Source organism: Phaethon aethereus, assembly GCF_964289735.1.
Source record: "Phaethon aethereus genome assembly, chromosome: 21".
NCBI lineage: Eukaryota > Metazoa > Chordata > Aves > Phaethontiformes > Phaethontidae > Phaethon > Phaethon aethereus.
In genome coordinates this window covers 6,630,486-6,646,667 of record NC_138597.1, presented here as the reverse complement: position 1 = coordinate 6,646,667, position 16,182 = coordinate 6,630,486, and the positions used below count along the sequence as shown (strand labels likewise).

Sequence of the window (16,182 nt, the reverse complement as noted above, 5' to 3'; positions counted from 1 at the left end):
TCAAGGAAGGTCAAGCAGCTTATGCTGGGCAAAGAGCTCCTGGGTGATGCCATAGACATCGCAGATATAGGGTAAGGCCTCACCCAGCATAGAGACAGCTTCCTCGGGCGGGCCCACGTTCATGATTTCAAGGAAGGCGTTTCGGGGCGGCAGCGTGCAGAAGGCCACTGTGGCAGCCTTGCGAACCACCCAGGGGTGGTAGGTAGCCAAAGAAGCGTTGTAGGAGTCCGTGCAGATGACGGACGTCCGGGAGTCCTCCCGGCCGGTTCTCAGCCCCTCCAGGAAGAGCTGCAGCCAGCGCAGGGCCCTGTGGAGGCGCAGCACGGTGCGGCAGCCGGAGTCGGGGCGCCCCGCCCGCTTCTGGACGTCCACCAGCCCGCTGGCCAGCTCGTACTCCACCATGGACTGCAGCGACACGTACTTCTCCCGCTGCTCGCCGCGGCAGTAGTTCTCCATGATCTGTACCTTGGCCACCGCGTCCTTGGAGACGAAAGAGAAGATGGCGCCCAGGCTGTGCAGGAACCTGCGCGCGGGGAAGACAGGCTCGCGTTAGCGGGCGGCAGCCGGGCCGGGGCTGCTCGGCCCCGCCGAGGGCACTCACCGGATGAGCCCCCGCCAGCCGCACAGGTAGGGGCCCAGCAGCACCTCCCGCCGCTCCGTCACGCACGTCTGGAAGGCGGCGAGGACCTCCCGCAGGCTGAACGCACCCTGCGCGCCCGCCATCGCCGCGCCGCCGCCAGGCGTCACCCGCCGCCCGGCCAATCCGCAGGGCCCGCGGCGCGGGGGCGGTGCCTACCGGCCAGGCGGCTGCGCGTGCGCAGCGGCGCGGCGGAGCAGGCCCGGCGCGGCGGTGAGAGCGGTCGGGCCGGGTGGCCGTTGCTAGGGCCGCGGCGGGCGGGGGCCCTGCCGCTGGGCCGGGGCGCTCCGCTGCGGGCCGCGCTGCTGCTGGCGAGGAGGCGGGGGGGCGCGGGGGTGTGTGTGTGGGGCCGCAGGGGGTCGGGGCCGTGAGGGCCGAGGGCTCTCGGGAGCGCCGAGGCCGGCCCTGCCTGCGCCTCACGCAGGTTTTCCCCGAGGAGGGCAGCGTCACCCCCGGTCGGCGCTGGGGAGCGGGGCTGGGACCGGCAGGCGCAGCCAGGTTGTACTTGGAAATGCGGTGGTGTGCGTGGTGTGAATAAATACCGCCAGCCCGAGGGCTGGCCGCGCACCCGCTGTGCAGCGGGAGCCCTCTCCTCTCCCTGCCCTCCCATCTGCCTCACGCCTGCAGACTGGTTCGTAGTGGTGGTGGTGATTATCGAAGCCAAGCAGGCCTAAATATCCAGAAGTTGTTAATCATCCACGTGTTGATCTGACCTGTGTTTTCTGACTGTCTTCCCTCTAGGAAGAAGTTGGGCCTCTGCTTAAGTCTTCTGCCAGATACTGAAAAATAATTGAAATGGCAGCTGTAAAAACAGCTAAATCTTCTCTTCTTTTTGTGGCCTCCATTAGACTGTTTCTAAAATAACTTGCCATGCAGTTTGAGATTTAGAGTTTTTTAAAATGCCTGAAATAAAAGTCACTCCCTTGGGTAAGTCCAATCTAAAATTGTCCTGAAATAGAAACACTGAAAAACTTTGGCGTTTAGAATTCAAAGTAACATGGATAAGACTGTTGGAGACGTACGTGACTTTTCATGCCACAAAAGCTGGTCATGGTGGTATAGTACAATATGCGTTGCAGTTGCACAGCGTTCTAACTTGATTCTTGTCAGAATGTCATTGTCCTCCTTTTATCTTTGAAGCAAGTAAGACCCAAACAGTCTGATAACTCTATTTTGGTTACAGGATTCACTAATACATACTGGTAAAGGCATTTAGATAGTACAGTATAGATAGAGTATTAGTTCACTCAACAGTGCTAAAGATCCCCAGGAAGCAAATTTTTACTCTTTCTTCCTTTTTTGGGGGTTCTTTTTTATGGGTTGCACAGAAACTGTTCAGATGCATTTATGTACTGAAAGAGCACATGTGCTAAAGAAATGTGAAATGTGCTAAAGATCCACAGGAAGCAAATTTTTACTCTTTCTTCCTTTTTTGGGGGTTCTTTTTTATGGGTTGCACAGAAACTGTTCAGATGCATTTATGTACTGAAAGAGCACAGAATGTGCTGAGCAGGAGAACTGCTTTATCCTGATGTATAGTTTTCTGGCTTGATATGGACTTAACTAGAGCTTAATGAAGGTCTGTGCTTTTACTGAGAGACAGAGTACTTGGGGAGGTGCAGAGTCCTGGGAATTTTGAGTTCCATGCTAATCCTTTCCAGATACGAGATTATTTTTCTCTTACTTGGAACTGTGTAACTGTGATTGCACAGCAGCAGGCAGAGAACAAACATGGCCTGCATCTGAACTGCTTGTGGGTTTGGACGCAGTGCTGTATTTACTGCAGTTTTGCAACTGCAGCTAGGCGGCCTTCTCATAAGCTCAGGGCATGGGGTAAGTCAGTTTACGTTTGATTACCCTCTAACAGATCTGCTTGCTTGCTTGGAAGAAAGAATGTAGTCTTTTCCTGCATCAGAAAAGGGCTAGGAAGTTTGTACGGACCTTTAAATGCTTCTCTTTTGAAGTGATTGTAATATTCCCGGAGTTGTCTTACTTGTCTTTCTTTTGCTTGGGTCCAGGAGCTGGCCAGGATGTGGGGCGCAGCTGTATCCTTGTGTCTATTGCCGGGAAAAATGTAATGCTTGACTGTGGGATGCACATGGGCTACAATGATGATGTGAGTATGGTGGAGAGGCCTCAATGTTGTGCAGAGATGCTGTCAAGGTGCATCTGCCTGCCCTTTCCCAGCAGGACTCCTGGTTCATTGTTCCGCTCTGTTCCCTTTTATTTGAATGTTGCCTGACTCACCTTATGTGACATAGGGGTAATATTAGCTAGGTGTGCGTTATTGGGCGCACGTATCGGCCCCTGCTGGAGCTGGATTATGGCAGAGAATGAAATACTATTTCCCCTTCACATCTTGCCTACCTGTGCAAGAGGTACATCCCCGCAAGTATTCCTGGTCTATGAAGTGCCACCATCCAGCCATCCTTTCCCTGTGTTGTGGACTCTTGAAAAAATATTAAGCAAGCTGTGAATGCACCATTCCTTATGGTTTTGGTCTTTCCATATTTCATATGGACAGGTATCTTCTATGCTTTAAAGCATTAATCCTGTCATTAGCTAGACTGCTCTCGACATGATGCTTGGTTTTGGGCAATTAGTTACTTGTGGGATCCGCACCACTCATCTCTGATGCTTTAGAGAGCGAGCTAGGAAATACTCCTGATCTTTGGACACCTGACACTAGTAAAAAAGGAATAATGGCAAAAATATTCTGTAAAATAGAAAGAGTTAAAGCGTCACACAGGGCAAATGTGCCATTACAGAAAAGGTTTTGAGGCTTTCTGCCTTAATGTAAGCTAAAATGCATTGATCACCTGTTTTTAATTTGAAGAGAAACTTGTCTGTATTATTTGCAACATTAGTTTCCCTGTCTGTCCTCTGGCAGCCCTCCCATCCTTTTTCTCTTTGACTCTTTCTGCACATAAAGGCTGATGGTGTTGCCTGCAGCTCTTACCGTATTGCTGACACTAGTGCTGTCTGCTGTCTTATTGCAGTTTTGCATTGAGGTGGATTACAGCATGTGTCCAGTGTTTCAGGTTATTCACACCATTGATTTGCTGGATTAGTAATATAGTATTAACTTGCTTTGTTTTGTAATGAATAGCCTGTTTTTTCATGTCTTTGCAGAGACGCTTTCCTGACTTTTCTTATATCACTCAGAATGGAAGGCTGACTGACTTTCTAGACTGTGTGATCATCAGGTGAGGAAACTTCCTTCCTTGTCAGAGCTCACATGGGAAACAGGAAAGCTTTGTATACTGTCCTTAGCAACCCAAACATGTTGTAAATTAATTGTTCATATTTTGGCTGGTTCCTCTATGTCATGCAGTGTTTTAAAAATCTGAAGCAAGATCTGAGAACCAGGCAAGCTAAATTCCTGTGCAGCATCTCCGTTATCCTTTGTGTCTTTTTGCAGCCACTTTCATTTGGACCATTGTGGAGCTTTACCATATTTCAGTGAAATGGTCGGTTATGATGGGCCAATTTACATGACACATCCTACCAAGGCCATCTGTCCCATCCTTCTAGAGGACTATAGGAAGATAACTGTAGACAAGAAAGGGGAAACTAACTTCTTCACTTCCCAAATGATTAAAGACTGTATGAAAAAAGTGGTTGCTGTACATCTTCACCAGACAGTTCAGGTAAGTGATTATTTGTGCATACTCTTGGATAAGACCAACTGGATTGTTGTAGAAGGCAGAGCAATTTTATTTTTTTTAAATGTTTGCACTAAGGCAGTGTTTACCTGTTCATGCAGGTGGATGAGGAGCTGGAGATTAAGGCATACTATGCAGGCCATGTGCTCGGAGCAGCCATGTTCCAGATTAAGGTTGGATGTGAGTCAGTTGTGTACACTGTAAGTATGCATAACAATATACCTAATAGGTACCTACGTCTCCTTTTAATGGTCTGTCTTGTTACCTTGAGAATATTAATGGATTTCTCTTCTTCCATTAGGGTGATTATAACATGACACCAGACAGACATTTAGGGTAAGTAGGAAGCTGAGTTTCCATGAATTGTATATATTTCTGACAGGAAGATTTTAGCACAGCTTCTGTTAATACTAGGGGATTATCAGCATTGATTCTTTGTTAGGAGACTGGAACATTTTACGATGTCTTTGCTGGAGAGATAAATGCAGTTTTGAATTATGAGAATGAACAGATTTACATTGATTCTTCCAGATAGATCTTAATGTAATCTTCTTCTATATACTCGTATTAATCTGCTTTTAAGGCTGGGTAATAATTGGACTTAGATGTTTGAAATATTTTATTGTCGTGGTATCTTCTAAATGTATTGACTTTTTAAGAAAGTCAATCACAAACTTTAACGTTCATTTTATTTTTACTGGCATATATGAGAGATTTATAATAGTCAGGCTATGATATTTAGAATAATAATGCATTTAAAACAAGTAATAGACTGGAGAAGAATTGCTTTTCAAAATCTGTAGTCTCTATTCTGAGCCGAATTAATTTAAAGAAAGCATGGCCTGCAAAGAGAGGAGTCTTGATGCTGCCACAGAACTCCTACGTGACTTTGGGCAGGCCAATGCACATCTGTGTACCTGGTTTTCCTGTCTCACATGAAGACGACGACATTCTCCACCCATCTTTGAGACCTGCAGATCAGAAATGCCAGATACCGTCTCTTAATTTGATTGTGTGTTTTTTTTTTAAATTCCTTTTGTTTTAGTGCTGCTTGGATTGATAAGTGTCGCCCAGATTTATTAATAAGTGAATCCACCTATGCCACAACTATCAGAGATTCCAAGCGCTGCAGAGAAAGAGACTTCTTGAAGAAAGTTCATGAGACTGTAGAAAGAGGAGGGAAGGTACGGTGTTTTGATAATCTAAGTGATGCATTTTTTCCTCTGTGAAGCTCTTGTTGGCTCTTTAGTGCTGTCTAACTATTAACTCAGGCACCTATGTGAACACTACATGAAACTGAAGGCATTTTATAGTCCTCCATCTGTACTTTAAAAGACAGAATATTAAACACTTAAATTATGCCAAGAAGAAAACCAAACTATGAGTTAATGAAACAGTAAGGGAAATGCTACACTTAGTCTGCAAATATGGAGGATAAAGGCAAAATTAACTTGATTTGCATCTTGTATACTGAAGCATCCTCATAGTCATATAAATTAAGAAACTGAGACTGACTGTTCAATTACTGCTTTTAAACTTCATCAGAAATGATTTCCAGTGTAGCCAGGTGTGTCTGTTCAGTATCCTACTTTGTGCTGTCCATTACCATAAAACACCTCCAAGTGCATGAAAGACATGTGCTTACCATACAGTAAATGATGCTTCAGTACCTTGTTTGGGGCTTAGACTTGCCTGGCTGTTTTGCTTGAGTAAGCCTGTTCCAGTCCAGTGTGGTTTATGTGAACAACTTCAGCCAGTGACAAAGCATGTGGAACATATGATAGATGGCATCGGCTATTAGTTGTATCAGTCCCATTATTGTTTTAGAATTTCGGTCAGTCTTTTCTGTTTCTTGGAACTTGGCCCCTATCTTTGCTAATGTAAAACTTGGTTTTGAGATTCTCTTTTTCATTAATGCTACATTTAGAGCACACCTAGGAGAAGACATTCTAAAAAGAGACATTTTAACCCCTTAGAAAATGGAACTAGAAGTGGAAATTTGGAACACAGGAAAGTTTTACTGATTTCACTGTATGTGAGGATCTGGTTCTAGGTTCCTAGGACTTAGCTTATTTAACTTGATGAAATGGAAGGTTAGTCTGGCTGTTAATTGTACGTGTAGAACTTGAACTGCATTTTGGTTAGAAGTTATAGTAGTTTTGAGACCTCAAGCCCTGTATTTTATTTACTGTTCTTGTCTTAGTAGGGGCAAAATGCAGGCTTGCTTGTGGAAAAGAGAGTGAGTGTCTTGGTAATGGATGTGGTTTGCTAAACAGTTCCGTTAAGAAGTAGATGACGTCTTTCCCACTGAATCTGGAAAACAAATGAGTATCAGTAAACTGCTGCCAAGTGACAGCACATAACTGAAGAAAACATTGGCAATCAAAACAGCTGTATGTTCTTCCCTCCAGTGTTGCTTTAGTTTGAGAGGGGAGGAAGGTCGTAATTACCCCAGCACAGACAAAGCGATCAAGGACAGAAACACTCATCTTAGTGTCCATTTCCATAAATAATGCCAGAATTGTTGCTCTTAACAACTTGTTTTCATCTTATCCAGGAGAGAACAGAACTGCATATATTCGCAAGCACCATGCCCTGACAGAGATTTTGCTCAGTATGTACAAACTGAGGCCTTGGCCAAGCGGATAGGTGCCTGTCAAATATCAGTGCCTTTCATTCCAAAACTGCAGGGAACACCTTCCTGTGGAAGGAAGGTTCATCAAAAGAATATCAGAAAGTGAGAGGGAACTGAGGGACTTGTTCAGAAGTGATTACGCTATAGTGCAATCTAGACGTTGTTTGGGTTTCATAGACTGTAAATCATACCGCACTTGCAGGTTCTTATCCCAGTTTTTGCCCTTGGACGTGCCCAGGAACTTTGCATTTTATTGGAAACTTTCTGGTGAGTGCAGTCTCTTCTGTGTACCACCTCCTTTTTGTTGTCGTGTTGTGGTCCTGGCAGGTTTCTATGATTCTTCCATGTCTGTTTAGTACAAGTACTCTCATTGGTATTCCTCTGCATGTTGGCTCTTGCTGGCAGTTGCAGAATTACTTCTTTCTGTATATTTCCTAGTGTTCCTGACTCTAAGCAGTAAACTAACCATTTTCTTAACCAGAGTCATTCTCTATTCCTCCCCCAAACACTCAGGATCAACTGTCCTTTAAAAAATGTGATTGCGTCTTTGCCACATTGTTTTCATGGGAGGGGGAAGAGGGATGAGCAAGTATTAAATTTACATATAAGCATTGTGTGGAAATGTTTTGATAATACCAAATGATGCTGCTTTTAATCATTCTGCTGTGGGAAATAATTAACATTTGTAATGGAAGCAAGTTGCCGGTAGTGGGTGAGAAGGAGAATGGGACTAAAGCCTACTTTGTAGTAGGTTGTTGCATAGTGATGTAGCATTGTCATAATACTGATTTATAGCTCATAGAGAGTAGGGTATGCACAAAAAAATCTTTGGAGACTGCATAGGTTTATGGACTCTCAACATGGATAGCCAGGATCCTAATTTGGCCCTCACAGGTCTCTGGAACGTTTCTTTCTACAGGGAACGAATGAACTTGAAGGCTCCAATTTATTTTTCCACGGGGCTGACAGAGAAGGCCAATCATTATTACAAGCTCTTCATCACCTGGACTAATCAGAAAATTCGGAAAACATTTGTGCAGAGGAACATGTTTGAATTCAAACACATCAAAGCATTTGATCGGGCCTTTGCAGACAATCCAGGGCCTATGGTAAGTGGGCATTAACAAGGTAATAAGATGTGTAGTGTCAGGGAGCTATTTTTATACTGCTGTTGTCCTGACTAAGGCAAACGGGTAGTCTGCAAAAGTTTAAGCATCATATTGCCCATTAATATCGGCATCCCATCTAAAACCCTTTTGTGGACAGGTCATCTGAATGCTTTTATCTGTATCGCTATTACAGAACTGAACTTTCAGTAAAGGTAAAATGCCCAGAGAAAATAAAAAAATGGATTGCGTGTTCATATCATCTATACCTCTGGACCTTATTCAAACCATAATTTTTACAGTATATTCTTTTGTCTTAAGTTAGGAGACAGATCCTTGACAAAACAATCTCTTATTGCTGATTTTATTCCTGACTGGTTTATTGGGCAGTAGCTGGAAAAGGAATCTGTCAAGCATGATAGTGCCATTATAAAACCATTCAAAGTTTTTATCAGGCACTATGAATGTTCACAAAAATTTCCTAAAACAGTAGTTCAACTTACGTGAAAATTAGACAAGGTGGCAAAAATTAAAATCCAAAAATCCCCATTAGAGTTTTGATGTTGTCAGTGTGCTCTAATGTATATTAGTGGATACTCTCCACAGTTTTAGGATATTTGTATATTACAAGTAATGGAAAAAAGCCTGTTTTTCTGTGGTGGTTCTTGGCTCATCTTTGAATTTTAGGTTGTGTTTGCAACCCCTGGTATGCTTCATGCAGGACAGTCCCTTCAGATCTTCAGGAAATGGGCAGGGAATGAAAAGAATATGGTAAGAAACTCTGTTTCCTTGAGTGATGTTTTGTGTTAATGTGACAGTGGTACTGATACAGTTACAAGAACAAAGGTTACAGGAAAACTTTTCCTGAGCATCTAGGGTTAAACGACACAAGCCCTCTTAATGAACTAACCTGGGCCAGAGCTCTTTCAAGCTCTTAATTTTCTTTGGTATGTGCAACAGGGCAGGCAAAGGAGGTACATATCTCAGACAGGAGGTTGTGGGAGATTTTATTTTCAAAAGTGCTTTAATTAATTTGAAGCTGCTTCAAAGACATTTGTAACTAGCATTACAAACATCTGGAGTTGGGTGTTCCCGCTGCAGAACAAAGCAAGCAGTCTTCTAATGAAGGATGATAGCATATGTAAGATGGGAAGAACACCCACTTACATCAGCATTATGCATTTGTGGCTATTTTTATGACTGCGCTATGCTACGCAGAGTCCACGCGCAGAGCTTGTATATTTTTCTGGTTTCGTTCTCAGGTCATCATGCCAGGCTACTGCGTGCAGGGAACTGTGGGCCATAAGATTCTGAGTGGACAGCGCAAGCTGGAAATGGAAGGAAGACAAATAGTAAGTTTTATTTTCAAGGAGGAGGATCATTTGGGGGAAGTTCTTCAGAACTGTAGGTAGTAGTTAGACACCACGTACTTTTAATGGGAATATGTCACATACAACATTGAAAATACCCAAGTAACATTTCCTTTGGGGTTGGACTAAGGCTTTTTTCCCCCCTTTGCATTGACAATAGTGTGTCTTTTTGTGCCATGAGTCTTTGTCAGGGGCATATTTATAATGTTTAATAACTAGGCACCATTAGTCAGATAGGTAAAAGTGATACATTTTTAGGCAAATGGGGATACCAAAAACTGATACCAGCTGTCCTTAACTATTTATTTGTTTTGGCAAATGTGCAACAAGTATTGTGCTCTGAAATGGAGCAGTTTGATCCTGTAAGTTATTGAAAGCTTTTCTGTCCAGCATCATATTCAGTCTCTGCTGATAAGCAGCTCTCTCTCCAACCTCATTTTGCAAGTCAGGTGTTCTGCTTCCTCCTTTAAACTAAATACAGAGGAGTCTGGCTCTATTTGTGTGTGGTATACAAGCTGTAGTGAGCAAAAGCAGTTCCTGGTTGACGAAGTCTATGCTTTCTGTATCCCCCACAGTTGGAAGTAAAGATGCAGGTGGAATACATGTCCTTCAGTGCCCATGCAGATGCCAAGGGAATAATGCAGCTGATTCGCCAGGCTGAGCCACGAAATGTTCTCCTGGTCCATGGTGAAGCAAAGAAAATGGAGTTTCTGAAGCAGAAAATAGAACAGGAATTTCGTACGTATAGTGTTGGTACTGAAGAGGGAATGGCAGTAGAAGGCAGGCATTAAAGTTCACATACTTAATCCACTGGACCTCAGCATAGAGTTAGGCATACTGTAATTTTACAGGACGAGTCACCCTCAAGAAGCTGACATCCATTAACATATCGTGCTTAACATGTTAAGCTCATTCACTTTAAAGCCCATTTGGACTTGAAGTAAAGGTGGGTTTGGTATGTTTGTATTGTTATAGTTCAGCACTTCCTGACTTTATATTTCTTTAGACTCCTAAAAGAAGCTGAGGCAAGCAGGGTACATCTGAAATGATAAAAGTTAGCAACTTCCATTCAAGTTCAGGGAATCGGCTCCAGAAAAGAAAAAAATTAATTCCTTGGATACAGCTGACTCCTTACATGATGAGTGGAGAAAGCATAGAATTCATAGAGGCTGGTAACTTACTGTCTGCAGATTTCTTTGCAGTGGTTTGTTACTGACATCGGAGCGCAGGCAGTTTTGCTGCAGTCTGTTTTCTTTTTACCCCTCACAAGAAATTGAGGCTAGCAGGTATCGCCCCATGGGGGTTTTGATGGTTCTGGTTAAGGTTGTTAGCCTTAAGTCTGAGCAGCAGTTCTTGCTTTTCAGCCTCTTTCAAATCCCTGGTATTAAGTTTCAGCAGATTGCTATTAAACTTCCCTTGCTGTCCTGAAGAGCTGTAATAGGCTTCTGCCAAAATCACAGCACCATCTACTCTAGGGATGCTTGCACACTGCTTGTGGACAGAATGACAGTCTGTGACTGGAAATGCTGCTGCAGCAGTCCTGACATTGGGTGTTTACGTTGCAGATGTCAACTGTTACATGCCTGCAAATGGAGAGACCACAACAATATTCACCAATCCCAGCATTCCAGTGGACATATCCCTGGGACTCTTGAAGAGAGAAACAGCAATGGGTGACATATTTTTCAACGAAGATTTTAATCTTTTGGGCTCTGCCACTGTGTTGTACAGTATGCGTATTAGGTAGAAACAGTGGTGCAGGGCCAGCTGTAGCAACGGTGACTTACAGCACTGCTTCCTGTAAAAGAACAGGTTTTATGAGCGTTTAGTGGTTGAGAGGGCTTCCTGTGAAACAAAGTGGCTACTGTGCTGTGAATGTATATCCAATAACATTTAAAAACACCCACACAACCTTGTTTGCTGCTCGTTGCCCATTCACTGTGAAAACAAAGTCCATGTACGCTTTTACTAACCAGGTCTGTGAAAACTGGAATTATTTTATAAACCAAATTTAAGAAAAATCTAAAACATGTCAAATAAGGAGTGATAGGGGAAGAGAGGCAGTTGTTCTGTATTATGAAACATGGTTTAATTTGCGTCTAGAGCACTGATAATGGTTTAAGCACCATGAACTTTAACAGACAGGAGAACAAAGATGTAAAATCTTACAAACCTCAGTCTCCAAACCTCAGCAAGGAGTCCAAAATCCAATCTATTAAGTCAAGTCCTATAGCAGTTGTCTTGTGTGAAAAGTAAGGACATGATCGTTAATCATGTTGTCTTTGTCTTACACTGGCCTTGGTTTAGGTCTCTTACCAGATGTCAAGAAGCCAAAGCTAATGCATGGCACATTAATTATGAAGGATAATGTAAGTAAAAAAGTTCTTATGTTTGTCTTGTGTCCTCTGAATGAGTGTGTGGTTATAATTCATAAGTGAGGTCTGGGTGAACAAAGAACTGTATTAGAGGTAAGCAGTCCTAGTTTCTTAGAGAGACCAGTAACATACCTGGGAAGACTAACCTTTAAGACAGACTCTAGCTTGTCAGTTGTCTTAACTGATAGTCTTCACTAGTCCCACAACTTCAAGAATCAGTATCTTGCTATTTGTGAGCAGGGTGTTTTGGAGGTAGAATTTTTACCGGTCAGTCTCAAAAATGCTCATGGATGTAGTCACAGGAAACAGATAAATTTGAAGAGTTGCTTCTGTTCAAAGTCTGGTTTTTGCCCTGGCCCCCTGCAGCCTACTGGGTGCAGCTGCAAACATTCTGAGGAGGCTGTGGTTTTCAGCCTGTGACTGCACGGTGTTTCTGATTCATTGTGCCTGTAAAAATGAAAAGAATCAAGCAGCAGGCTGTTGTTGGTAGATCTCAGTTTGTTGGACAAGAATGGAAAGATGCCAAGGGAGCAGTTCTTACTCTGTAACTTCATGTTTATATTTAAACAAGTAATTCCCCCGATAAAGAGGTTAAAGCAACTTCCATTCAGAGAACAACTTTAATTTTGGGGAATAAAAAATGGGTATGATTATTTAAGTGGACATTTTGCCACCATCTGACCTTTACATTTGCTGTCCATCCTACGCTCATGCAGAGCTGTTACTGCTTGCAGTACTAACTGAAATGTGCCGAGATGTTTCAGAGACTGAGAAGGAATGATCTTACCTGCTGAGTTTTGCAGTGATGAACACATACCTGTGTGCAGCTGACCACAGAGGAGCAGAAACTCCAGAAAGCACAATGAAATTGCTTATTATGGATTTGTACCTTTCCTCTGCAGAGCTTCCGCCTGGTTTCTCCTGAGCAGGCTTTGAAGGAGCTGGGCCTTGCAGAACATCAGTTGCGTTTCACCTGCCGTGTTCACATTCAGGACCCACGGAAAGAACATGAGACAGTACTTCGTGTGTATAACCATCTGAAAGGGTAAGTCCATTCTTATGTGCATTTGTGTTTTTCCCCTCTAGGGATGGACTTGAGCTTACAGTTCCTAATACAGGTGGTACAAGTGCCCCTCCCTTTCCAAACCAGCCCCAGAGAGTTAAGACGAAATTCTCTGCAGCCCACAAGACACAATTGCTCTAGTGGTTACACTGCAGAGGCTGATAATCAGCCTATAAGCTCATGCTCTTTGCCAAGCTAGAGCAGTCCACCTGAAATCTTTGTTCCTGTCACTACTAGCTGAAGTTAGTACAATTGTTTGGAGCAAGACCATCAAGCATAGGGTCAAGGCACCTCCTAAAGCCATTCAAAAGCTAGCAGCCGATGCACCTTGGAGGCTGTTTTGTTCCCACAGGCAGCTGGTCAGTTCTGTGAGTAGTCCTTTGCTCAGATGACTAGGGTTCAGACTGGAGCTATAGCTATCATGAAAGCCAGAAATAAATTCTGTAGGAAATCCTACATGATTAATATAAGCATCAAAATAAGCAAGCTATGAATCAGACCCATTCTCCCTTCCTTGGGCAGTGGGTGCTGGTTCAAAGACATTGCTAAAAGTAGTAACAACTTGCTGGTGTTGAGGATTCACAGATACAGGGGGTGACCCACCCTTCAGCTTATAGGCATGTTTTCTCTCTTACACCAGGGTCCTGAAAGATTATTCAGTGCAGCATCTCCCCGATGGCTCTATAACTGTAGAGTCCATTCTTATCCAAGCCACAGCACACTCAGAGGATCAAGGAACCAAAGTTCTGCTTGTATCCTGGACTTACCAGGTAGGAATACTTGAAGACATTCTTTTCAAGCAACTCTGGTCTTAAATCCTTACAGTCCAAAACTGTCCTACAGTGTGGGTTGCTGTTGTAAGGGTGAGTCTTCATCACTCTGTTGTTGAAGTACTTTGAGTGGAAGAAGATTAGGTGAGTCACTGCCCTTTTCCTTAACATTTTAGGTTTAGTACAAATCACTTTAGAGGAGCTCTACTGAATCCCATTTTCTCTGGGACAACTGCTCTGGAGTAATTACGCTTAATAGACTTACGGTTAATTACAATTATGTCTGTGTTTGGAGGACAGTATAGTATCTAGCTTCTAAACTCTCAGCTGTATCACTACTGCCATACAGCACGTGGAGGTATTTTATATTGTATTTCTTGGGTGTAAAACTTCAAACAAGCAGCAGAAAGTAACTAACACACAACTGTGGTAAGATTAGAGGTATCATTGTTTTTCTTCCTTTGCCTGTATTTTTAAATGCCTTCTTTACAGCAAGGAAGGGGCCTTCTTGAGGGCAAAGAACCATTATTTTTTTCTTTGCTTTCAAGAAAAATGGACATTTTCCTCAAAAGAGACACCTCGGGCCCAGACACCTACTTTGACAAATGGGAGTTTTACACTCAAATTTTGAAAGAAAACCCAGAAATGCATTTGTACTAACTGGTTTGGTTTCCCTTTGAACACTGCTAACATTAGATTTATGATGGGTCCAAGAATTAGTTCAGTCTATTTCTAGGTACCAGTGTCAAATTTATTGCCCAAAGGGGAAAGTCCAGTAGAAGATGCCTTTTATCCTGTTTCTCTTTTATTCTCTCAAGGATGAAGAACTGGGCAGTTATCTCACATCCCTTCTGAAAAAAGGACTGCCACAGAGTACAACGTGAGCAAGAGGCACAGTGGTGTTTCAGAAAGATTTAGATTTTATTTTGTTTACCATTGTTAATGTGTTTTTCTGGTTTTCTCTTAATAAAGGAATTATGGTGTACACCGTTCAGCAGTACTGTGATCTTCCCCCTTGGAACCCTGTCTAGGGAGAGTCATTACAGCCTGGTTGTAGAGAGTCCCTGAGGAACAAACTTTGAGATGCTTACACTGTAAGGTAGAAGACACTCAGCATTCTTCCCCTCGCTCAGCTCACTTCCCTTAAAAACAAGGAGCTTTCAAAGCTCCACAGTTAAAATGCAAAGTATAAGTATAATGGAGACAAGAGTATAAAGCCCTAAGCATGCTATTTACCCAGCAGTGTAACTTTTTTTTATTGTCCATACTTGCCTCAATGACAGCTAACAAGCCTGCAAGAAAGCTGCACTCCTAGGTGGAGTCTCTAATAAAAATCTTTCTTCCTCTGTCCAGAACATAAAAATTATGCTTAGTTAGAAAGAGTAATCCTCCGGTGCTGCGAAGTTTTTCCATAGCCTATAAATAGGACAAAAATAGCAGTATCTCATAAAAGGTAAAAGACTAAGTTGTCCTAATACTCCCTCAGAGGCTCTAATTGTCTCCATTGTGCAAGGACTTGCACTTGTCTTAGCCCAGTCCAGCAGAGGAACACTGGAATCATTATATCTTAGAAAAGTTTGAGCAGGTTTTCTGACCAATATTTAAAAAAATCCCTCTATCTACAAGCAAAATACAGGAAGGGAGAGGTCAGTGGCTGACCCATCATTAGTAACAGGTGTCCATTCAACATGATTCAAACTGCATGTAGCAATAATGCAAGTCAGGCCCATCCTAACCAATGTAATACTGCACCTACAAAAGCCATCCATTATAAAGCTTTAGTTCTATTATAATAATATCAGATCTGCTCTTGGTTTGCTTGCTGCATACATCTCGGATTGCTGAAGTGGTTAATTGATTGGCTTTAACTATCAATATAGCCTTGCAAATTCAAGACCCTTGCTTACCATCATAACGCCTTTTTTCCCCCCACAAACCAAGACCCCAACCTACCCCTACACCCACGCTTCTTATTTTCCAAACCTCTTACCTCCTGTCCTTAACCAGAGAGTAGACTGTAGCATTGGCTGCCGTCAGAAGATTGGCTGAATATGGGCAGAAGCTGCAGTGTCCATTGTTGTGCAAAGGAGAAGTTACTACATCATACAGGGACACGCTATCATTTATATCCCCACACACCATTCTGCCACAATAATCCTACTCCCTCCCTCCTTTAAGGTCTGTGGCAGTAGTTCTTCCAAATCCAATAGCGTGGCATAACCTGGGAACCCCAACCACCTGCTGCAGCAGGCCAGGTCAGGGTGTGATTTTTAGCCTGCATTTTGCACATTTGGGAGTGGAAATACTGATTTAGCACATAGCAGAGTTAGTTAGGCATATCTTGTTCCCTTTTAAACAAGCCCTGTGACAATTTCCCTTGTGTTCTCATCTGCTCAGCAGTCTTGCGTGCCTGTAGACCAATGGTACATATGTACTTTATAATAAACACTGGGGGTGGTGTGAGAAGGAACAGAACAGTGGGTCTGTGTATCTGTTACCAAAAATCTCATCCTCTGAAGTAAACCACTGGCTTTTAAGCAGGTTTGTCAGCCAGGCCAGTG

The 16,182-nt window shown here is 43.1% G+C and overlaps 2 protein-coding genes across 2 annotated transcripts; one reads left to right on the top strand and one right to left on the bottom strand.

Moving 5' to 3' along the window:
- CPTP (ceramide-1-phosphate transfer protein) lies at positions 1-825 on the bottom strand (the record flags this gene model as incomplete). Its single annotated transcript, XM_082009349.1, has 2 exons — positions 602-825; positions 1-523 (listed from the first exon to the last, which is right to left on the bottom strand). Exons 1-2 carry the CDS (start codon positions 721-723, stop codon positions 1-3), a joined length of 645 nt encoding a protein of 214 aa, XP_081865475.1. The 5' UTR covers positions 724-825.
- Positions 826-1,536: 711 nt separating this feature from the next.
- INTS11 (integrator complex subunit 11) lies at positions 1,537-14,505 on the top strand (the record flags this gene model as incomplete). Its single annotated transcript, XM_082009240.1, has 17 exons — positions 1,537-1,564; positions 2,656-2,753; positions 3,770-3,843; positions 4,059-4,287; positions 4,404-4,502; positions 4,604-4,638; positions 5,348-5,486; positions 7,140-7,204; positions 7,857-8,046; positions 8,731-8,814; positions 9,306-9,395; positions 9,989-10,151; positions 10,979-11,086; positions 11,721-11,782; positions 12,691-12,833; positions 13,492-13,621; positions 14,440-14,505. The coding sequence occupies 17 exons, from the start codon at positions 1,537-1,539 to the stop codon at positions 14,503-14,505; spliced, it is 1,803 nt and encodes a 600-aa protein (XP_081865366.1).
- Positions 14,506-16,182: the final 1,677 nt, after the last annotated feature.